At 31.8% G+C, this 26,101-nt stretch overlaps 1 protein-coding gene and 1 long non-coding RNA gene across 11 annotated transcripts in view; one reads left to right on the top strand and one right to left on the bottom strand.

The window, feature by feature from the left end:
* The window catches only part of LOC127698926 (TALPID3 protein-like), a 480,691-nt gene that overhangs the window by 206,643 nt on the left and 247,947 nt on the right, over positions 1 to 26,101 (bottom strand). For all 5 annotated transcript variants that reach the window (XM_052202653.1, XM_052202654.1, XM_052202655.1 and 2 more), the window contains 2 exons: positions 23,875 to 24,108; positions 3,643 to 3,802 (listed from right to left, as the gene is read on the bottom strand). In XM_052202653.1, the coding sequence (XP_052058613.1) occupies positions 3,643 to 3,802; positions 23,875 to 24,108 (394 nt within the window). The remainder of the gene's footprint in view (positions 1 to 3,642; positions 3,803 to 23,874; positions 24,109 to 26,101) is intronic.
* LOC127699029 (uncharacterized) overlaps positions 1 to 26,101 on the top strand; it is a 218,998-nt gene that overhangs the window by 183,708 nt on the left and 9,189 nt on the right. The window lies entirely within an intron of this gene.

Raw genomic sequence — 26,101 nt, forward strand, 5'->3', positions numbered from 1 at the left:
CATAATTGCTGTTTACAGTTAATCACTATCTATATTAATATTCAAGATAATAACCAAAAACTCCAAAATTTCCTTAAAATTACCAATTAAGCGGCAGCAACCCAATAAGGGGTTGTCTGATTTGTCTGAAAATTTCAGGACAGATAGATCTTAACCTGATGAACATTTTACCCCTTGTCGGATTTGCTCTAAATGCTTTAGTTTCAGAGATATAAGCCAAAAACCGCATTTTATCCCTATGTTCTATTTTTAGCCATGTAGCCCATGTTGGTTGGCAGGCAGGGTCATCGGACACATTTTTTAAACTAGATACCATAATGATGATTGTGGCCAAGTTTAATAAAAACAACAAAATAATTTAAGAGAAGCTTTATTATATCTATTGATATATTCTAACCAAATATAAAGTTGTTGTTTGGGTGTGCACATACTTTTCCAATCTAAAATATAATTAAACTTAGAAGTAAAACAGGGAAAATCAAGAATTTGTAAAAAATATACACATTTTGTCATAGTTTGTTGCCATGGTAACTCTTTAAATATGAAATTAGTTTTTATTTTCTGAATACTAATGTAGTTATGACAAATTTAAAATAAATGGGGAATGTGTCCATGGGACAGATGATGTCCCCGCTTGCATATCATATAAAGTTATAAAGGGACATAACTCTAGAATGGTTAAAGTGACGCCACCAAAATTCAAACTTGATCTGTGTTTTGTGGTAATTAGCATTGTGTATAAGTTTCGTAACATTTGGTTGAGGCAAACTAAAGTTAGAGAACGGAAACCAACTTTGGGACGTACGTACGTACGTACGGACAAGGGTAAAACTTAATGCCCCCTCTGCTACGGCAGGGGCATAAAAATATTTGGTATCTTTTCAATTTGCACTTATATTTGGGCCAAATAAGGGCTTTATTGCCCTTATTCCTGTACATAATATTGGAAAAGCAACCAGTTAATGAAATCATAGCGTTATATATTATCATAATAATTTAACAGCAATTTGTTTTTAAACTAATTAACAGATTGGTAACTTTTTTCTTTAAATTGAGAATAATTAAACACTAACGAGCAATCAGTGAAAGACAAGTATATCTTTCCAATCAGCATCAAAGAGAATGTCCTTATTGTAATTACAATAAGCGTCTAAAGTGTTTTTGTAAGTAAAAGACGTCAAAGCAGGCTTTGTTGCCATTTCTACAAGGTTTACCCTAGCAGACATCCATGAAGACTTCTACAGACACATGGTATTATCTTACTGATCCAGCCTTTAAAAGTCCTGTCAAGTGCAAATCAATTTATGTAAAACAGTCATGATTCATGTCTTATTTTATTGTAAAGCAAGAAGTTTAAACATTAAAATGGTCAATAACATCGTAAGTAACAGAGTCAAAGTATTTTCTACATAGTTGATACAAAAAATGAAAAAAAAAAAAGACATTTCTATTTTCTAAGCTTTTCATCAGTATTCATTAGTGGGGTGAGTTGGCAGGGTTTTATTCAGCAGGATAAAACTCCTTTTCATCAATGGGGCAAGTTGGTAGGTCTGAATTCATTGGGATATGACTTCTATTTATTAGTGGGGTGTACTGGTAGGTCTTGTGAGATATAATATTTTCTATAACATACCTGTCAACCTATGAAAATGAAAATGCAGGTCATGACCTGAATTGAAGAAGAAAATCTCAGGTAATAACGCATACAAACTTTTTTCAGATGAATTTAAGTATTTAGGGAACATTTTTTTATATTTTAAATCAAACAGTTTCCAAAACATGTTCACATGGTAAAGTATTAACTGAAAATAATTTAAAACTTTAATTTTATTTTTTCATTGCATTTATAAACCATTGAAATATTAATCTTTTATACTATATCAATTCAAGCCAAGCCACACCCCCTCTTATTGTTTCATTCAGAGTTTTAAATCAACCTACAAGCCACAAGTTTTATTGTTTGTTAAGGCTATACAGCATCACTATACAGCTTTACTTAATATTCCATTTGAAGGTAGATGATACTAGAATATATAATTTAAAATTCAAGCATTTAAAGGAAGTAGAGATGAAAAAAATAATCATACCCAACTTTATCAGTCTTATTCAGGTCGATAAATATTGGCGGGTATACAATGTTGAAATGTATGCAATGACAATTTTTGTACACAAGTTAAAATTTGAATATTGACTTTTTTTTAATGCTTGGATTTTGTTTAAAACATTGAATTAAAAAAATAAATGACAATAGTCATATGCAATGAAGTCTCATTTAATTTTCTATGAAATAAAAAAAATCTATTAAATATAAAATTTGATTTAGAGTATATTTTTGTTATCCTTGTACATGTATTTTCAATAATGCTATAGGCTTAAAAATTATTTAAATAATTGTATCATGTTTGTTCATTTGTTCATCTATCTCACTAAGTTTATTTCATATGTATGATATACATCTATGAATTACAGATCTGAACCATGTCGAACATGGACCAAACATGATGACACTGAATTTTCATATAAATAGAATTATTTGCAAAAGCAGCTAAAATTTTCAGAATATTTAAAAGCAGTTGTAAATTATAACAAATAATGTGTTGTTACCAGCAGAAGGAGAACATTTTTTTTTACGTGTGAAAAACAATAACCCAAATTTAAAAATTGTTGTAATCAAGTGTTGTAGGTTTCATACTATTTATTACCTGTATGATACAAAATTTGCATTTACAAATATAATAGCTTTACACAAAGCTATTTACCAGGTAAAATTTATCTGCATAACTTCTTTTAGGAAAACATCCAATGTTTACATTTTGTCATTTGTTTGTTATTCAAAAACACTGACCCAAATCATGACCAACTGGACCAAACTATGACAAATTCACTGTACTAAACCCTCCTTGATATGACGACATTACAATCCATGTAAAGGGTCCACCTGAACCTTAATCTAGAATGGTTGTACAAAATATTACACTCACAATCGAAAATAGTAATACGTGTATCTATATTCTACAATTTCATACAAATAACAAATAAGAACACAGAAATCAATCCTGCCATTTCTCTGTCTGTTAAGTGGTCCACCACTGTACTCTATATGTTTGACTGTCCCTCTGGTATCTTTCGTCCCTCTTTTAGTTACTATTGAGGCTAAACCTTTTTTCGCCAGGGTTAATTAGACACAGTGATCTCATCAAGAAATGAGGAACTAAAATCGTTTTCAAGCAAGTTGTTGTTGGAGTTGACCATCAACAAACTGTAAGTTCAAGATGTGGCAAAGTAGCTTATTAGTCCATAAATGGAATATGGAATCTCAGCCCTCTTTACTAAATTAGAGATATTTAAATCTTTAAAATATTGTCTACAAATAGGGAAATTTCAGATTATTTTGAGATAAATTTGATGTTGCAATTTAAGGGATAAAGAATGTACATTGAAAATAACATATCTGAGCTCTTCATATAAAATCATTGACACAAAAAAAATCAAATTATGGTAATCATTTGGCAGTAAACTTTGAAGTGAAAATGTTAACTGCCAAATGATTACCTTAATTTGATTCTTTTTTAAATCCCATCATACCTCTTATCATATCTTTTTTATTTTCTAAAGTTCACAAGTTTACTAATTTATGACTACCTTTAGTATAAGTCATTCCTTGAGGTTGTTCTACTTTCTGTTTTGGTTCAGTTTTGAAGTGAAGATAAGGGTCTTTTGCAATTGTCCTCTTTCCTTGGAATCTGGTTTTTCCATAAACTCTGTTCATAAAATCTTCATCTTCGTATAAATTCCTGGAATCCTAGAAATATGATAATGAAGTTGCAAAACATTTAAAACTACAGTGATTTCATAAGACAAGAGTGCATACACTTAAACATCTCATCATCTTAATTATATATAACTGACTTACTACATGTATAAAAAAAAACTTACCATTGATTAATTAACCATGAAATGAGGTCAAAATCAGATGAATCTAGTGATTTTATAGAGCAAATATAGTTAAGTTATCACATGATATTAGTTGACATTGTTTAAACCTGAAATAGCTAACTATTTTCCTTATTTTATAAAAGTACTAAAATTCAAATATTTTTTTTTTAAATCAGTGTAAGATTATGCTAATTGCAATAAGAATAAAACAGTTCTAGCTTGAATAATCCTCTCCAATAAAGATGTGTTTGCCTCACTAAATAAGTCAAAGTTTTATAACTATATGTTGAATGCATCCATCCCATTGAACTTGAAAAAAAAGACTATACCACAGTCAAGTTAAGTCTGCTTCATATCTTGACTTTTAGATTCGATCCGGGTAAACTTATCGATCCTTTAAATAAACTAATTCTAAAAGGTTACCAATTCAACACTATAATTAGATCTTTGAATATTGTTTTTATTGGTATTAATATTGATTTTGTTATCAGTAGACTAAAATCAAACTAAATATTACTTTTATTTACATATGCACATTCATACAATCTGTCGATACCTGTATCTTGGCATTGCACCAGGTCATGTTTTTCTCTGACTGTTAATGACGTCTTTACACTAAATCCATTGGATGTTGGATGTGTACTGATTGATATTTTAGTCTTAGATGCATGATTTTTTTTATTAGTTGTTATTGGCTTTGAACTAGCTGTCAGTAACTGCGAGTACTCTCAGATCTGTACTTAGTGTCTTTTTGTTGTGGGGATGTATAAGTACCCTGCCACATCCACTCTTTGTTTTTGTTAGATGTATTTCTGCTTTGTATCTATCTGATGAGTTAAGCCCTTTTCAACTGATTTTTATAGTTTGTTCTTATATTGTACTGCTATACCACTGTCCCAGGTTAGGGGAGGGTTGGCGCCTCCAAGCTAGTTTAACCCCGCCACATTCTGTATGTGCCTGTTGTGACCTGTTGTGAATTGTTTTATATTTGTCATTTCGAAGCCTTTTATAGCTGACTATGCGGTATGGGTTTTACTCATTGTTGAAGGCGGTATGGTGACCTATAGTTGTTAATTTCTGTGTCATTTGGTCTCTTGTGAAGAGTTGTCTCATTGGCAATCATACCACATCATCTTATTATTATATTTACATCTGGAAATTGATTATGAGGGTCAGTTTGAAAACTAAATTTTATGACAATAAAGATGACCCGTCCCTAGATCTTCCATCAATTTCTTCATTTTCCATCAACACTTGATGGACAATTGATGGAAAGTTGATGGTACTTGATGGAATTCCATCTCAAGCCCAAAAAATCCATCAAAGGATGATGGAAATAAGGAATGTTATTTCCATCAACATTTTTTTTATGGAAAATTTGATGGCATTTTTAACCCCTGATGGAAAATTTGATGGCATTTTTACCCCTTGATGGAAAATATGATGGCATTTATTCCATCTGATGGTAAGTAGGATGGAAATGTAGAAAGTTTGATGGAAATTGGACTTAGAAAATTTCTTTGATGGAAAGTGGGATGGAAAGTGGGATGGAATTTGAAACTTGTCTTTTAAAATGTCAGACATAATAGTTTCAAAGGATGTTTCAAGCATTTTTCTTCTAAAATTTTACACATGATTAGTTTTTAACAATTACTTTCATTACACAACATGTTTCTTTGAATTATTGGTTATGATTCCTTATAATTATCTATTTATTTCATCCTTAATGACTCACGCTTCATGTTGCTCAGAAGTATTGTGGTATAAATTATAAAAAAAAAGATCCTCAAATAAAAATGCTTACAAATAATTTCCTAAACTGTACAATACACTTATGATATCTTGTAACAGGAAAGGATTTCAAGAATACTTTGGTTTTTATTTCAACCAGTGTAAATTAATTAATTGTGACAAATTAATTTTTGTTCAATAACTTTTTGTCACTATTTATGTGACTTTGTTCTGTGAACAACATTTTTATTTTTATATTTTCCATCAAATGAATTAAGCCTCACCTGTTGCAGGTTACATTTTGTTTAATTTCTAGCATCTTTATTTAATTGTGTATACACAAATTATTTGCATGCCCTCTTTCTCATCAATTTGAAATATGAGCTGGTGATAGAAACATAATGTGCCATCTGTTTTCCATTTATCTCTGTAGACAGGAATTATTATAAATGTACACAGAGTTTGAGGCCAAATGAAGGGGAGCACATGTTTTTATATATTTTCCTGCAATTACTATGGCTTATAACATAATGATAAAAAATAAACAATAAATGGATATTTTATATATATATATATATAGTTTTTGCACCTTTTGTTTGCGGTATACCATCTTTTCCGCAAGTTTATTGTTTTCTGTTTGGTTATTATTAAATTAATAATTTTAAAAAATCCATTTTGTAACATCTTGTGATCCGTTTATTTGGCAATCGCCAATGGCAGTCAGCAGGGCTTAAGAACATCTGTTGTTCGACCTGTTAGTCAAATGCGTTTTGTTAAAATATACTTCACTTTTTAGGTCTTTTGGAAAATGTTGTTTGTGCTGTATTTAGACCCCTCTATCAAGAAATTTGTTTTGCATGCACACGTATAAAAATTGCGGTTTTTATCCAACGCAATCATAGGTTTGAACGTTGTTTTCAATTTAGACTTGTTTATATTTTTTTGTTTGGGCTTGTATTATATTTTCCTTCAGGTTTATATGATCCATTCATCCTATTTCTAATATTTCGACTCTTCAAAATTCAAGAGTCTATCCTAAATTGAGGTAAATTATATGGCCTTCCAAATACCGTTTCGATTCCTAACATCACTGAAGAGACATTAATTGTCCAAATCCGGATATGGTGTACTAATTTTTGCACCTCTTGTTTGCGGTATACCATCTTTTCCGCAAGTTTATTGTTTTCTGTTTGGTTATAATTAAATTAATAATTTTAAAAGATCCAGTTTGTAACATCTTGTGATCCGTTTATTTGGATATCGCCAATGGCAGTCAGCACGGTTTAAGGACATCTGTTGTTTGACCTGTTAGTCAAATGCGTTTTGTTAAAATATACTTTTTCACTGTTTAGGTCTTTTGGAAAATGTTGTTTGTGCTGTATTTAGACCCCTCTATCAAGAAATCTGTTTTGCATGCACACATATAAAAATTGCGGTTTTTATCCAACACAATCATAGGTTTTGAACGTTGTTTTCAATTTAGACTTGTTTATATTTTTTTGTTTGGGCTTGTATTATATTTTCCTTCGGGTTAATATGATCCATTCATCCTATTTCTAATATTTCGACTCTTCAAAATTCAAGAGTCTATCCTAATTTGAGGTAAATTATATGGCCTTCCAAATACCGTTTCGATCCCTAACATCACTGAAGAGACATAAATTGTCGAAATCCAGATATGGTGTACTAATTTTTGCACCTTTTGTTTGCGGTATACCATCTTTTCCGCAAGTTTATTGTTTTCTGTTTGGTATTAAATTAATAATTTTAAAAAATCCATTTTGCAACATCTTGTGATCTGTTTATTTGGCAATCGCCAATGGCAGTCAGCAGGGTTTAAGAACATCTGTTGTTCGACCTGTTAGTCAAATGTGTTTTGTTAAAATATACTTTTTCACTTTTTAGGTCTTCTGGAAAATGTTGTTTGTGCTGTATTTAGACCCCTCTATCAAGAAATTTGTTTTGCATGCACACTTATAAAAATTGCGGTTTTTATCCAACGCAATCATAGGTTTGAAAGTTGTTTTCAATTTAGACTTGTTTATAGTTATATAGTTATATATATATATATCTTGTTTCAGATAAGGGTGGAGGTTGGTACCTATTAAAACGTTTAAACCCGTTGCATTTGTTTGCACCGGTCCTAAGTCAGGAATCTGATGTTCAGTTAGTTATCGTTTGTTGATGTGGTTTATAAGTGTTTCTCGTTTCTCATTTTTTATATAGATTAGACCGTTGGTTTTCCCGTTTGAATGGTTTTACACTAGTAATTTTTGGGGGCCTTTATAGCTTGCTGTTCGGTGTGAGCCAAGGCTCCGTGTTGAAGACTGTACTTTGACCTATAATGGTTTACTTTTACAAATTGTGACTTGGATGGAGAGTTGTCTCTTTGGCACTCATACCACATCTTCTTATATCTATAGCAAATATTCAAGATTTAAGTAATTAACAGTATTTATTAGGGTCACATTTCAAAGGAATCAGATTGTCACAATACCCTTAACTACCTCAACATATCAACAAATTCAAATTTGAACTTGACATAGATATGCAGACAACAAGCAAAGATGTCTTCTATCATGAACAAAATATGAATTTTACAATGGATGTAGATCAAAAAGTTCCAATTAATTCTATTGACATTGAATAGTGCAGATTTAGTCTTCTGATGACATGACTCTTTGATAATAGGAAGATTGATGTTCACACATATTTTGGATTACATCTTTTGAGTAAGTACAATGAATTAGAATGTCCACCATTTTGAATATTAGCATGCTTTTTTAGTTCAAAATAGTGATATTTTCTTCTTAACTTTTGAGAGACAAGAAAAAAATCTAGACAATAGATTTATGCATATAAATATTATTAAAATTGTGTAAGACAGGAGACTAATATTGTTTTGTATCTTTTTAAGACAATCTGTTGTTTTGTATCTTTTTAAGGCAATCTGTTTAATAAAGTATTACTTAAAATAAGAATCTTCTAATAAAGTAATTTTGGTATAAAATTAGAGATCTGTGGTATGACTGCCAATAAGACATCTATCCACAAATGACAAAACAATATATCTTTATATACACAATTACGCACCAAAATCATGATTTAAAAAAATGGGCAAGACCCATTATGTTAATGTACAATGAAAAACAAATATTAAACAAAAGCAAGAACAACGGTTGCACCTGCAGTGTCTTGGGATGGGCACTATGATGACATATAGTACTGACAGGAGGTTAAATGTATTTTACAGTTATGTCTGTTGCTGATCCAGGATTTTGAAAAGGATGGCAGTTAAGTCAACATTAGGAGTAGGACTTGTAAAACTTCTATGCAAAAACAGTTTATGTAGCTCAAAAGCTCAAAAGGGGGAGAGCTCTACCCCAACCCCCCTTAAATCCACCTCTGAATATTCAATTTCTAGAAGGATTTGACAACTTCTAGATATTGACCCTGCAAGTGAAACAAATACAGTAGAAATTTGCCCTATTTTTTTAATAAAAGTGTTATTTTCATTTTACAATTCCAGAATTTACAGTAGATGCAACTTTATATTTTTATAATGTTTAGTTATTCTTGTATATGCTAGATTCTTTTACTTTTATTTTGCAGCATTAGCAATCAATAAATTCAACTTTAAGGACAGCAAGTACAATGGGACACTGAACTAAAAGATACACACATGTAACAGGACAACCTATAGATGAAAGAGAAAAAATATTGTTTTATTAAATTACAGAAAATGCCATATACGGAAAGATTTTCTAAAGATATTTTCCTTACTCATCCATCAAGTTCCATCCGATGGTAAATTCTCCATCAAGTTTCCATGCATTTTTCCATTAGATGGAAAATATTCCATCAGTTTTCCATCAGATGGCAAAAATACCATCAGTTTTCCATCAGATGGCAAACATACCATCAATTATCGATCAGATGGAAAATTGATGGCATATTTTCCATCAATATTAAAATATGCCATCAATTTTCCATCACCATAAAAAAAATTTCCATTAAACATTTTCCATCAACCATTTTCCAGCATTGATGGAAAGTTGATGGAAAGTTGTTCCAATACTCCATCAACATGATGTAATTTTGATGGCATTTTTTCCATCACAAAATTCCATCATGTTCAATGGAAAATCTAGGGAAGGGGACTTCAGCTTCCAATTGTGAATATTTCGATTTCTATATAGAAACAGTATATATGTGTAGAACTCAGAGATGCGATGGGGATGCTGAAATGCGATGGTCAAGCTGAACTGCAATGGTCTTCACCCAAAGTGTGATGGGCCTTTTGCAGATGTGGGATGGTCTATATACATAATGCCTGATTGTTAGTTTAAAATCTACAGATGTGCAATTATTATGACAAGTAGATTCTTTTTTATTAGTTGTGTTTAAATTTGCATTCATTATTGTCCATAAATCTTTTATGGCATTTGGGTATCAACAATATGTATGTGTATGGTTGAAATAAAAGAATTATCTTCCTGCAGTAAGCCTGTTTTCCATACAAATCAGGATTGAAAGATAATCTTATACTGTTTGAATATCATTATTAAGTACCTACATCTCTTTAAAAAAAGGTTTGTAACATTTGAAATAAAAGAATTGCAAAATTATGTGTGTCCTTAGTTACAGTTTCAGCCTAAAGTTTACTTAAAAACCTGAAAAGCTGCTTCTAACAAACAAATTGACCTCTATTTATTATCATTTATTATTATTATTATTATTACAAGGCATTTTTAAAGCCCATTATATAACAATACAATTACTCTAAGTGCTTTACATGTTAGAAGTATACACAAATTCGTTCATACCCCAAACTGCAAAGTAAAAAATACATTTAAAACCATACAAAATCAAATCAAATATAAAAATTTAAGACTCTAAAAACTTCACCAAATTGGATAGAAAATGGATTAAAAGAATTATCAATGAATTAGTAAAAATCTAAAAAATTATTTTCTAAACTAAAAAATATAAATGGACTTAGAATTTGAAGTCATAGACTTATCTTTTGAAATTGCTGAATGCTACTACTTTGTATTCATAAAATTTGTTACTGAAAGACAACGACTCATAGTAAAAAGTTATATCCAAATATACAGAAACACAACAAATCAAATTAAAAAGTACAAAATATTATTGTAGCAAATCAACATCAGTCAAACACAATCAATCACAGATCCAGGTCAATACTATAAGTGATCCACAAATGCAACTTTGAATAAATGCGTCTTTAGTCCTTTTTTAAAAAGCTCAAGTGATTGTTCATTTCGAAGACTTGCTGGAAGGCTATTCCTCTACATCAACATGTGAACGTGAAAAAAAAAAATCAACAAGATAGCTTCACAATGCCACCATTGCACTTAAGTGTGATTAAAATTCACTTCAGCGTGAAATTTTATACAGATAGTAAAGTGGTCTTAGGTTATATCAGTAACGAGACAAGAAGATTCTTTATCTACGTTGCTAATAGAGTAGAAAGAATAAGGAAGTTTAGCCTTCCAAGTCAATGGAATTACGTACCAACAAATTGTAACCCTGCAGATTCAGGGACAAGATCCATACCAGCCCATGGAATTCATAGTAGTGAATGGTTTCTAGGACCGAAACAGTTTCTTTTCTCAAAACAGAAAGGAAATTTTGAGGACGAATATCATCTAATCGATCCAGACGACGATGGAGAAATCTGTGCAACTGTTAATGTTGCAAAGACATATGCAAAACCAGTGTGTAAAGGTATCGGAACTGATAGATTCCTTCAATTCTCCAACATCGCTTATGCAAGCGATAGCCTATTTGGAACATTTCTCCAGTTTACACGGACAAGAAAGGCAGAATCAGTGACTTCTCTAGAAAACTTTTGGAATGCCGAAAATTTCATTTTGATGTCCGCACAATACCAAGTTTACAGAGAAGAAATAGATAGCATTCGAAGTAACGAACAAATTCATAAATGAAGCCCGATAGCTAACCTCAACCTGCTTTATGACGAAGGAGGACTATTACGAATGGGAGGCCGTATATTCAAATCTGACTTAGACCTTCTCGAAAAGAAACCATTAATATCGCAACACTACCATGACAAGATTAAACATCAAGGTCGCCTTTTCACAGATGGAACGATTAGATCCGCAGGATTCTGGATCGTTGGCGCTATACACTTGATATCTATTATTCACAGAAGTGTGACATGTCGCAAACTCAGAGGAAAAACCGAGTACCAAATCATGTCTGATTTGCCAGAGGACCGTCTTGATCTGTCACCTCTGTTTACTTACATTAGAATAGACACTTTTAGACCATGGACAATTGTTTGATGTAAAACCTGTGATGGATAGCCAACTCAAAATGTTGGTCAATTTTATTCACATGCTTAGTGACATGAGATGTTCACATCAAACTCATCGAAGAAATGAGCTCTTCAGCCTTCATAAATGCCATCAGAAGATTTATCGCTAAGAGGCCAAATTAAGATATTCCGATCTGACTGTGGAACAAACTTTATTGGTGCAATCGACGACTTGAGGATTGGCTCAATCAACATTGAGGACGGACCCTTCAAGAATTTTTTGTTCAATTCTGGTACAACTTGGATCTTCAATCTGCCGCATTTGTCCTACCGTTGGAGGAAAGAGTATCTGCCGTTACAACAATGACGAAAATGGACTGAAGATCGCCGTGATCTCATTGAAGGAGACATCATTCTTCTTAAGGACAAAAACCTTTGCCATAACCAGGAATTATAGTGAACTCATTTAAAAGTTTCGACAAACATGTACGGAAAGCAGAAGTACGCATAGTCGTAAAGGGAAAACCAACCATCTACAAACAACAAATCATGGACATGATTCTTCTCTTAGAGAACGACTGTATATAATTCTGTGTAATTATTGAAATTTTGGATTTATATAGTGACATTCATATGTGTTATCTTTTTGGAATATATATATATATATATATATATATATAATATTGATATCAGATGGGGAGTATTCTTTTCACATCTCCTATAATGATTAACACCGTTATTCGATTGTATTAACAGTCATTCATATTTTCCGGAAATTAAATCTGGACATCACCGTGTGAATTTTCATTTACCTTCCTTGCCTTACCTTGATTACAAATGGATGACAAGACAATTTTATCCTGAGGATATAGTGACAAATCACTGTCAAGTACATTTCAAATCGATTATAAACTTTTTAAATATATAGTCTTATGATTCCTTTAACATGACTTACATTTTTATTCAACAAATATGAACTGTAATTGTTTATTTCTTTGAATTGAACTGCAAATTCTACTTTCGTTTTTGACTTGATTTATTCATATAATGTTTGCATTTAATGTTCATATATTTTATTCAAACATATTGTAAAATATTGTATTTCTATTTCTTTAAGTTTACATAATAAACAAACATTCACACAAATAATTTCTGTATTAATTCTGGTGGAATTATAATTTACAACCTTCAAGCACAAGTTGTTATTTTTATGATTTGCCGAGATTCCGATTCAGTCCTTCCCAATTGGTTATACTAGCTGAGTCAGGCTCAGCATAATAATCCCTGATGATGGCGACTGATATAACAATATTTATTCATCATATAGAAAAAACCACCGAAACACAAGATTAGTGTAGGATTGATGCAAACATATAATTGATCAATAACAGATATTATTGATACAAATATGAAAATTTCTTATCAGGTGGAATCTATCTATTCATATACATAATTATAGATTATGTAACAAAATATTTGTAGGACATTAGTTAAACTAATATGTTCCATTGGGTTCCGTAAACGAGCCATGTACTTTCTAAAAAATTACAGTAATTGCATGAAGATGAGGAGGTAATCCGTGGACGTTGGGTTTATCTTTATTTAATTAACCATTAAAATGAGGTCAAGGTCATATGAACCTTGTCAGACCTGTTCACCTTACACTCATTCTATAAAGTGCTATACGCTAAATATAGTTGACCCATTGTTCATACTATCTGAGAAATAGACCAAACCACAAAAACTTAACATTGATCAATGAACCATGAAACTGATTTCAAGAATAGATGAAAACCTTCCAAACTGGCATGTCCACCTTACAATTATTCCATAAACCAAATATAGTTGACCTACTGCTTTCAATATCTGAGAAATGGACTTAATCATGTAACTTTAACTTTGATCACTGATCCATGAAATGAGGTCGAGGTCATGTGAACCCTGTCTGAAGGACATATTAATGCTGCAAGGATTCAAGGAACCCATAAACCAAATATTGTTATCCTATTGTAATAAGTGAGAAATTCACCTGATAAAAAAAACAGTAATTTTTTTTAACCAGTTGCTGAACCATGAAAATGAGGTCAAGGACAATGGTATATGAAAGACAGAAACTTCATAACATAAGGTATCTGCATACAAGGTATGAAGCATTCAGGTCTTCTACCTTCTAAAATATGAAGCTTTTTATAAATAGTAAATGCTCCCACCGCCTCCATATAGTAATCCCTATATCTCACATTCTGTGACTTTTGTCGCAGGCAAGACAAAAAATGTATATTTCAGGGGTATTAACACATGTTGACAGAATTTTCTGAAATTTTCAGTGTTGATAGAAATCAGACCTGTAGTAATTAAAAAAATGAATTGTAATTAGCTGTAATTAATTACAAATTAGAAGTAATTCAATGTAATGTGTAATTGAGCATGTTTTCAATTACATGTAATTGAAAGTAATTGAAAACAATTTATTACATTGCCTTTTTGTCATGTAATTATGAATTACATTTCAATTACTTTCAATTACAAATTGATATCGGCTGGGACATTTTAAACATTGTTGGCTTTTCTGATGCAATCACACATCATGCACCTGTTATTTGTATTTTTCCTACATTTAATATGCACTTGGTACTTTGATTTTTACTCATTTTCAATGCTATAAACATTTTAATGTGTTGAAAAAATATATAACATTCCTTAATACTTCACTAATCATTAAATATAAATAAGAAAATGTGGTATGAGTGCCAATGAGATAACTCTCCATCCAAGTCACAATGTATAAACTGTTAACAGTTATAGGTCAAAGTACGGCCTTCAACACTGAGCATTGGCTCACACCGAACAGCAAGCTCTAAAGGGCCCAAAAATGACTAGTGTAAAACAATTCAAACAGGAAAACCAACGGTCTAATCTATATAAAAAACGAGAAATGAGAAACATCTATGAACCACACCAACAAACGACAACCAATGAATAACAGCATGTATTATAATCTTTATCTGTTTTTAATTAATTAATTATTTTTTTTCACATGCATACATAAAAATTTAAAAATTAAAAACAAAAGCAATTTATTGACATGCTTGACATATCATTTCTAAATATGTTGTTCTGACAATCTTAGCCTCAAGATATTTACTTTAATTTGAAGTACAAGAATGACCTTTGATTATAATGCTACAGTATTTTTTATTCTAAACTATCATATTCATATGTTTCAATCTAATTCGATAGATATTATTTCAATATAGCTGTCAAAACATACAAGAATGGAGTCCAATATACTTGACAATTCTGACTTGCAAAAAGACAAGTTTGAAAGTTACTTTAAATTTTGTTACACACATGAAGTAAATAAGAAAACCTTTCTAAAAAATCTAAAATTACATTTTAGTAGAAACTTGAAATTTTAAGAAAAAGTTTTATAAGAATAATAAATGTATTCCGTTGTATCTATCTTTATTTATAATTTTTACCAAAAAAGTTCCCTAAAAATAAGAAATGCAATCAGATAATCAGCATTAAAAATCTAATGATGATTAAATGTAATAATGACGCTTGAAATTTGAAAACAAAGCTTGTACAAATGTTTTCACTGTTAAAAATAGTGCATGTGTAAAAGTTTCATTCTAGAGTATTGTCCTATGATTTTATCCTATATGATAAATCTCTTACATGTCTTCGGACAAAAGTAATTGAAATGTAATTAATAATTAATTACATTTGAAAATCAATGTAACTGTGATGTAATTAATTACATTTGAAAATCAATGCTACTGAAATGTAATTAATTACTTTGGCATGTAAATTGACCCCAGGTCCGACAGAAATTGTCATGAGTATAATTTTTTGTGATTTACACTTTTAACCTAGCTCCTATAATTTTCATGATAACAGCAAAAATTGATTATTTTACAGTACTTGCAACCTTAGGCGTTACTGTTTGACGTGAACTTAACTGATTGGTGAATGATCAGTGACAGATGTTTGACTGATCGATGACTGATCAGTGATCGATGACCCATAGAATCCGTCAGATTCGTCAAATAAGCTATGTAAGAGTTACCGTGACGACGTTAAGCGATCGATCAGTAAATTAATTATATGCACGGATCGGACGGATACCTATATAATTAAAATTCTTATGTAAAATGAACTCCACAGTATTTACATTCGATAAACGCGGACCTCTACGAAGACACCTTTACTCGTTAATTTGTAATCAACTTGATCGCAATTACACATAAAAAAAATATATAAATTACTTTTCACGCATTATACGTATAACTTCATATTCTCTTATTTTGATAGAGAATGCAATCATTTCTTTATTGTAATGGAAATTATTGACCGCCATTAGATTTTTGTACTTTCTATAGTTCAGGATTGTATGTTTTTCATAAGATTAAAAGAAAATCAGAGAAAATATACTGAAATGTTGTTCGCATTGTTTAAAATTACCAATTTTTCTTTTTTTGATGAAAAAAATGTTTTTTGTTACTAGTTATTTCAAAGGCCTCAAGATAAGATTTTTTATGAGAATTTTAAATATATAAGGCTTAAAATTTTGCTTGTGTTAAATATATGAATGCAATAATTTCTTTATTTTGATAGAAATTTTGAAGCGCCATTTGATTTCATTACTTTTTGTACATCAGGATTAGTTGTTTTTCATAAATTATGCTGAATTTCAGGGAAAAAATACTAAATTTTTGTTTGTGTTGCTTAAAAATGCAAATATTTCTTCTTTTATATCAGAAATAATGCAATGCCAATTGCAATCAGTCATTATAAATGCCTTTAGATGAGTAATTTTGTATAAAATGTGAATAATTGAAGGATAAATATGCATAAACTTTTGTTTTTGTTGAATAAGAATGCAATCATTTCTTCATTTAATGGAACTTATTGACCGCCATTGTATTTTTTTACATCATTATGTGTTGTTTTTCACAAAATTAAATGAATATTGGAGGAAAGATACTAAAAGTCATTCGCATTGTTTAAACCCTAACAAATTACCAATATTTCTTTTTTTTTTTTTAAAAATCAGCAATGTTATTTGTAATTAGTTATTTTAAAGGCCCCCAGATAAGTTTTTTATAAGAATTTTATGATAATAAGGATAGAAATACTTAAAAATGTTGAAAATAATACAACGAAATTGGCAATAAATGATCATATCATTTCATTTTCCAGAGCATTTTCGGGAAAAAAAATCCCAATCGCGATAAACACCATTTTAGCACTCTTCGGGGATGAAAATGTATAACCTTAATAGAAACGAAAGTCACCATTCTTTTATAACTAGAGGCTCTAAAGAGCCTGTGTCGCTCACCTTGGTCTATGTGCATATTAAACAATGGACACAGATGGATTCATGACAAAATTGTGTTTTGGTGATGGTGATGTGTTTGTAGATCTTACTTTACTGAACATTCTTGCTCCTTACTATTATCTCTATCTATAATGAACTTGGCCCAGTAATTACAGTGGAAAATAATTTACAAAAATTTACAAAACTTATGAAAATTGTAAAAAATTGACTATAAAGGGCAATAACTCCTTAAGGGGTCAATTGACAATTTTGGTCATGTTGACTTATTTGTAGATCTAACTTTGCTGTACATTATGGCTGTTTACAGTTTATCTCTATCTATAATAATATTCAAGATAATAACCAAAAGCTGCAAAATTTTCTTAAAATTACCAATTCAGGGGCAGCAACCCAACAACATGTTGCCTGATTGGTCTGAAAATTTCAGGGCAGATAGATCTTGACCTAATGAACAATTTTATACCATCAGATTTGCTCTAAATGCTTTGGTTTCAGAGATATGAGCCAAAAACTGCATTTTACCCTATGTATTTTTTTTTGCCATGTCGGCCATCTTGGTTTGCGGGCAGGGTCATCGGACACATTTTTTAAACTAGATACCCTAATGATGATTGTGGACAATTTTGGTTAAATTTGTCTTAGTAGTTTCAGAGGAGAAGATTTTTGTAAAAGATTACAAAAATTTACGAAAAATGGTTAAAAATTGACTATAAAGGGCAATAACTCCTTAAGGGGTCAACTGACCATTTTGGTCAAGTTGACTTATTTGTAGATCATACTTTGCTAAACATTATTGCTGTTTACAGTTTATCTCTATCTATAATAATATTCAAGATAATAACCAAAAACGGCAAAATTTCCTTAAAATTACCAATTCAGGGGCAGCAACCCAACAACGGGTTGTCCAATTCATCTGAAAATTTCAGGGCAGATAGATCTTGACCTGATAAACAATTTTACCCCATGTCAGATTTGCTCTTAATGCTTTGGTTTCAGAGATATAAGCCAAAATCTACATTTTACCCCATGTTCTATTTTTAGCCATGGCGGCCATCTTGGTTGGTTGGCGGGGTCATCGGACACATTTTTTAAACTAGATACCCCAATGATGATTGTGGCCAAGTTTGGTCAAATTTGGCCCAGTAGTTTCAGAGGAGAAGATTTTTGTAAAAGTTTACGGACGATGGACGACGGACGCAGGACGACGGACGACGGACGCAAAGTGATGAGAAAAGCTCACTTGACTTTTCAGGTCAGGTGAGCTAATAATATTTAAAATCAGTTTTATCTGCATATTTCTTTTCATTTTAAATTCTTAAAACTTTGCTGAATGATTACCAACACAAATGTTGATCTTTTGTACTTGAACGTTTCGTATTTTCCGTGGCGTCATTTTAATTAAATGAAACGAAACTAAGATTCCGTAATTTGTATTAGTTCATCATGTGATGTAGTAGAGTTCAAACCGTCAGAAAGGTCAATCGATCCAATCCGTCCGATCCGTCAAATATTTTTACTATAAGTCTGACGAATTGGTGACGAGAGTTTGAAACGAACTTGACTGATCGGTGACTGATCGATGACTGCTGATTGATCGCTAAAATAGTAACGCCTAAAGTTGCAAGTACTGTATGGGCAATTACTCCAAAACAGGTTAACAGGTTTTTCTCCAATTTTAAGGGTAGATACATCTTGTTGTGCTCAACCGTTTTTGCAATTTACACTTTTCAACTAGTTATTATAGTTTTCATGATAACAGCCAACAACTGCTAAAAATTAGAAAATAAAATTTGTAAGGGTTCCGCTGAACCCAGTGTCTCGCCTACTTTTGCTGTTGTCTATGTTTTCAGTGTGATAGAGGAATGCACATAATAGATTTACAGTTAATAAAATTAAACGTTTGAAATGTAAGAAAAAAGTTATGCTTGTAAAAAATGAATACAGGAAGCAATCAAATCTATAGATTTATAAAAGAGTTGAAACATAAATTTATTAAATGAACAAGTGATAAAGATGATCTTATGATTGTAAGAAGCTTCTGTCCAAGTTTGGTAAAAATCCAGGATGGTTTATGAATCTAATAAATGTTTTAAAAACTTTAACTGCAGACTGTATGTAGTGTTAACTGGAAGAAAAACTAAGTCCATTTATAAGTAATATATGGAAAAACAGGAAATAAATTTTTACAAAACTTCCTTCTAGATACTAGCTTTTGATCATAAACAAGCTTCTGTCCAAGTTTGGTATAAATCCAGGATAGTTTAAGAAAGTTATTTACAAAATTTACTTCTGGATTCTATCTTATGATCATAAACAAGCTTCTGTCTATTTATAAGTAAAATACGGATAAACAGGATTTTTTTTCCTTCTGTCCAAGTTTGTTAGAAATTCAGGAGAGTTTAAGAAAGTTATTAAAATTTCAAAACTTTAACCACAGAGTGAATGTAATGTTAACTGGCAGAAAAACTAAGTCCATTTATAAGTAAAATATGGATAAACAGGATTTTTTTTTTTTACAAAATTTACTTCTGGATTCTATCTTATGATCATAAACAAGCTTCTGTCCAAGTTTGGTAGAAATCCAGGATAGTTTAAGAAAGTTATTAAAATATCAAAAACTTTAATCACAGAGTGAATATTTGTGGCCGCTGCCACCGACGACGGAATGTAGGATCGCCATGTCTCGCTTTTGCGACTAAAGTCGCAGGCTTGACAAAAATAGATTTTTCAGGGACAATATCTCCTAAACAAGTAGTCAATGGCAATCATACCTTGACTCCTCATTTTCATATAGTTAGTTTTTTATTCAAATTTTCCGGGTAAATAAATCTTGTCATACTGATAATTTTTGCAATTTACACTTTTAACCTAAATATGGGCCGTTTTTGATAATACAATGCACATGCATCAAGTACTAGCATCATAAATTCATGCAATATTACTGAAATCTCACAATTCTAGCATTTGTGCTAATTTTAAGTCGGTTTTTGCCTAAAATGGAAGTGGCCGCATTTGTGTTCAGTCTTAATATTTAAATATATGTTGTATTTGATGATAATACATAATATATATAAAGGTTGAGACTGACCACAAATGCGGCCACTTACATTTTAGACATAAACCATCTGAAAAGTGACATTTTATGGCATATTTGATAGATTTTTCATATTTAAGCTTGAATTTGAGCGTCTTTAATGACCAAATCAGTTCAAATCTTTTACATAAACCAATTGAATCGATTGAAGTAGACACTTAAGTGTTTAGAAAATATCAAAAATCTTTCAACAGATGTACTTCAAATTTTAGGCCAAAACTAGCCCTTACCAGACCTTCTCCTTTATTATATCAGGGGCATTAACTCCAAATAGGGTTGACCGATTGGCCTGAAAATTTCGTGGCAGATAAGCCTTAGCATGCTAATCATTTATACCCATGTCAGTTTTGCTTTTACTGCTTTAGTTTTTGAGATATAAGCCCCAAAACTACATTTTACCCATATGTTCTATTTTCAGCCATAGCATTCATGTTCACTAGTAAATGAAGCTTAGTCTTAAACAGACATTCTGATCTTAACATCATCTGAAAAGTCTGAATAAGAAATTATTCAGTCATGTTAAGTCTTTCAGTCAATTTTCAGACTTATCCACTGTGGTAAAATCAGTACTGTTCATAAAATTTCCTTGTAGTCAATTCAGTGTTGTTCAGTACCTTTTCAAACAATTGAGTGTGATGTTAATGTGAACAGGTAACTAACAACTGCATAACAGTCTTAACATAGACTGAACAGATCTTAATTGACTGCAATCGAATTGTCTGCAGTCCTGAATTTAATGCAGTGGCTTAGTCTAAAAATTACTTAATGATTCAGGGGTTAAAAAAATTTGTTACAGCTCACTAGCCCAGGACTTATTGGTAGCAGGATTTTACTAGCCCTGTTGAAAGAGCTGCTAGCCCATCAAAACTGACCTGCTAGCCCGAGTATACCTTACAAATTTAGAGTGGGTGTCCCTTGTTTTGAATGCAGCATTATACACGGTATTTGATAAAATAAATCAAATAAATTTTTGTTTTATTAATTATAACAAGGATCTCTAGACATCTTTTTGGATATCCCTTGTACTATGGGTTGTTAAATATTTTCGGGCACAGAATACATGTTTATTGATCTTGTCATGTGAAACCAGTGGTTCAAATCGTATATGTGTTGTTCCCACATACAAAGCAGACTTTTTATCAGCGTGATCAGAAAAATAACGGCAATATTCACAAAACATCATCTCTTGTTTATCATCAGTAACAGTCGACCTTGCCCATGGGGAATCTTTCTGTCCATGACACTATAAATGTTTTTTTTTCCGCTTTTCCTGGTCGTATTTGGCATTTTTTGGGATAAATTTTCAGCCTCATTACCCCCTTCATCTACGGTTTTTCGTTTTGAAACTGACAAAGTTCCTATGGTGGCCGTACTAAAATGTTTAGAAATACTTTGTGCATGGTTTCAAGCTCAAATTAACAGCTGTCCGACAAGACAGGTCAATATCGATCATTACATCATACACCCAAGTACCATTAATTGAAAATCTCGGCATAAGCAATGTAAAATACCCCCTGTACTGAGAAATTGATATTGAAAGTACGTGAATTGCGATCAATACATGATACCGGTCCACCCAGAGTTAGTTGTTCTATTTTTAAAACATGTACAAAATCGGTTCAAATTCTTGGAATCCCGGATGACGTACGTAATTGAATCTGATTGGCTAAGATAGAATAGTGATGAGGGGATTTTCCACTTACTATTTCGGAAATGCCAAGAATTGTTTGTTACTAGTCCGTCGGGCATATTCGGTTACAAGTTTTAATTGCCCGAAGTGTAAAAGTCTAGTCCCGGGCGTCGGGCTAGTGGATTTTTTAACCCCTGTGATTTATTGTTCAGTTTTATAAGAGCTGACTGTTTCAGATCAAAATTGGATTACTAGTGGTTTCTTGATGGACAATAATAAATAACACAAACTTTATACTAGATACCCTAAGGATCATTCAGCCCAAGTTTGGTTTGAGTTTGGTGCAGTGGTTTCAGAGGAGAAGATCTTTGAAAAAGTTTAAACCAGACGACTGATGCAAAGGGATGGCAGACACCTTTTAGACAGGGCTTCCAAAATGTATGTATTGTCCGGACTTGTCCGATAAATTGTGTTTCTGACTTGTTGTGACGAGCCTGAAATGGACATATAAAGTGGGCTTGCCATTTTAACATAATTCAGAAAAAAAAAAAAGTTTATGCGATCTTTTTGACCTAACCTTTTGTTTTAAACAACCACACATTTCCAGTCATAAGAGTGACATGATGAATAATTACTATCAAAACAAACCCTACTTTAATACCCTCTTATTACAATCATGGTTAATTTGTTGTTGGACAGCTGAAATTTACCTGTTCAGGCGACAGGTAAACTATTTTGTACCAGACATTGATTGGTCTATCTAAAGTTCATTTTCCTAAATTTCTGCGGTTTGCTTCTAATTAATTGAGTCAAAAAGATTTGGATTATCAGAAATACGTATACAAATATGATTTCATGAAAAATTTAAAAAGCTGTAAGAAAGGTTTTACTTAAAAAAAATTGTCAGAACCACATTGTTTGAACTAGTACATGTGTGTGCAAGTGCGAGATTTAATTATGCATCTGAACTCTTTATAAATGCTAAAACTAACAGATATTTTTATCTAACATTCATTCGAGTATTTTCTTGAAGAAAAAACGTGGAAAGAGCTACTTAAACTCAATTGTGCTTTGTAAATGACATGGATTTTACGCATCCTTCTCTGGTCCGTGTTTTACCATTGTCATGCCAACATCCGGTATTAGGAAAATGTGCTTTTTATAAACAAAAGTAAAGTTTTTGACAGCGTAATTTTGCACAAATAGAGAGTCTAAGGCAGATATTAGTACGCTAATGTTGCACACTCGGAATGATGCACTGTCAATTTAACAGTTTACCTCAGTACATCAAATCTATATCAAAAGTAGTTTATAATATTATATTATATTAGTGTCAATCATCGTTAATATGATGCCCAACTGATTACCACGTTTGCCTTTTGTCTCCAGGGATTAAAATCATGATCAGACAAAAAATGTCTGGCTGGCTCAAATTTTTTTTTTTAGCCCTGTTTTTACATGTTTTAGGGCAGGTGAGCTAAATAGTCACAATATCAAACTTACCTCATATGATTTTAAGTTGGATGTTGAATGAAAGTTGCTACAATTGGGTGACATTTTATAATAAAGAATTATTTAAATCATCATTCAGGTATTAATTATAACCGTTCTAGTATTAGATAATAAAAAAAAAACCTGAAAGTCACACTTTATGAAGATTTAAGTAAAATCTGCAACATAGGAAAATATGGCTAAAATAATGGTATAAAGTTTATTCTATCCTAAGGTGAATTTTCAGCTGTGACGTCAATTAAACAAAGATATTTTTTCTTGATTTGTCACTGCACTATCAACTCCATTGAGGCAAGCTTTAATCTATTTAGTAAGACACTTACTTTCTTTATAGGTTTAACCACATCTTGTTTGTTTTCGTTTCCAGGTTGTCTCCTGCCTACTCCTAAATTAATCCTTGCTCCATGTTTAGCCCGTCCTGAAACTGTTTTTGTCACACCCAATTTTTCTCTGCCTTGTACAATTTGTGTAGAAACAACTGGTGGTGGAGGTATTCTATAGATAGGAAGATGGGCTTTTTGTATTTCTGCTACCACTACATCATCAGTAATCTCCCTCTGTTAAAGAAAGATCATAAATTAAAGAAATTAACAAGCAGTAAGTAAAGGCTAATTTCCTCTCCAGTTTTATTCAACTTGAGGCAGCACTTCATTCTGATATACCATTATAAAAAAGAGAGGATATTGTGTATTAATTCATTACTCAAAACCCCTACACTCACACTAAAATTTTATTTTTCAAAAGAACACACTTTTATTGCTGTCCTTCATCTCAAAATTATTTTGCCATTTAACTGAGCAAAAGCTCACACCTCACTGTAAGTCCAAGTCAGCTCTAGATTTTCATTACACTAAATCTGTGCATTGAAGAAAATACCTGAAGTGATACATATCAACAATATAAGACAAAGAAATCTAACCAGCATGTTTGTTAAATAAGCTGGCAAACTCAACACAAAATACAATAACAATATCAACATTTAGACAACCTGGGGGGCACATAAAAAATTCATTATTTTATTTGGGGTACTATTTTTGATGATCATTTTTGTTGTTAACAGAATCTCTCTAATATCATTGTGTTTTTAAAAAAAATTGCTAAAAATGTAACAAGAGTGCACGCGCTGAAATGTCTCGCCTGCTTTACTTATGATTGAATTTATGTTGAAAGTCTGTAATACGAAGCTTTTACCACAAATATCACATAATCTTAACAATATCAATGATCCATGTAAATGAGGTTTAGGACAGATGAACCAAGCCAGACAGACATGGACATCAAACAATTATTCCATTCACCGAATTCAATTTTCCTATTGCTTATAAGCGGGGGACAAAAACAAAACATTGTCCAATGATCCCTGAAAATGAGGTCAAGGTCAGATGAAATCTGACAATCAGAAAGGTCCACCTTACAATCATTCCATACACCAAATATAGAGCCCTATTGCTTATAGTATCTGAGAAATAGACAAAACCACAAAACCTAAATATTTTCCACTGAACCATGAAAATGAGGTCAAGGTCAAATGAAACCTGCCAATTTGGACATGTACACCTTACAATCATTCTGTACACCAAATATAGTAGACCTATTGCTTATAGTATCTGAGATATGGACTTGACCACATCAACTTAACCTTGATCACTGATCCCTGAAATGAGGTTGAGGTCAGGTGAACCCTATCTGAGTATTTTACAGGACAAAAACACTTCTTTTTTTTTCAAGCAGTCACTGAACCATGAAATGAGGTCAAGGACAATGGACATATTTATGTAATATCCAAAGGTCCGAAATATCATGAACCTGAATCCATCAATTGGAAACACAACTTCAAAATACTGATGGATTCAGTTGAGGACTATGCCAGGCAATGGGTTAAACGCGAGAAAGAAGACATAGATACTCTTTCTGAATTGATTAAGGCTGTGAGGTCGTTGATACAAATCAGAATTAAAAAACTGAATGGGTCTATGTATATCCATGCTACATCAATCTTTAAAGACTCAAATGTTGCAAAACACCTGTCCTACCTCCATGACAAATATGTTGTTGTCCCTGCAGATGAAGCCTCAAACAACATCGTTTTTGTGTGTAAAGCACATTACATTAACTGCTTGAATTGGGTATTGACAATTCACTTGGAAACTCAACTTATACCCCCCAGGACACTTACCAAGGAGGAAATCCTGGATAATCATAGGTCTGTCCTATGTTCCTTTGGAATTTCAATAAAATATGAAGAACTGGATCTTCCATCACTGTATTGGATACCTAAACTACACAAGTGTCTTTACAAACAATGTTATATTGCTGGGTCTTCCAAGTGCTCCACGAAACCGCTTTCTAAATTATTCACATCAATTTTATTAGCAATTAAAGCCAGGCTTTAAAGTTATTGTGAAACTGCTTATTCTAGAGGTGGCGGGAATCAGATGTGGATACTAAAAAATTTCAAAGCTCTTTTAGAGTACATATAATCTAAGACTATTTCATCTTGCAACAGTATTAAAACATTTGACTTTTCTATACTTTACAAAAGTATTCCCC

Source organism: Mytilus californianus, unplaced genomic scaffold, assembly GCF_021869535.1.
Source record: "Mytilus californianus isolate M0D057914Y unplaced genomic scaffold, xbMytCali1.0.p SCAF_4, whole genome shotgun sequence".
NCBI lineage: Eukaryota > Metazoa > Mollusca > Bivalvia > Mytilida > Mytilidae > Mytilus > Mytilus californianus.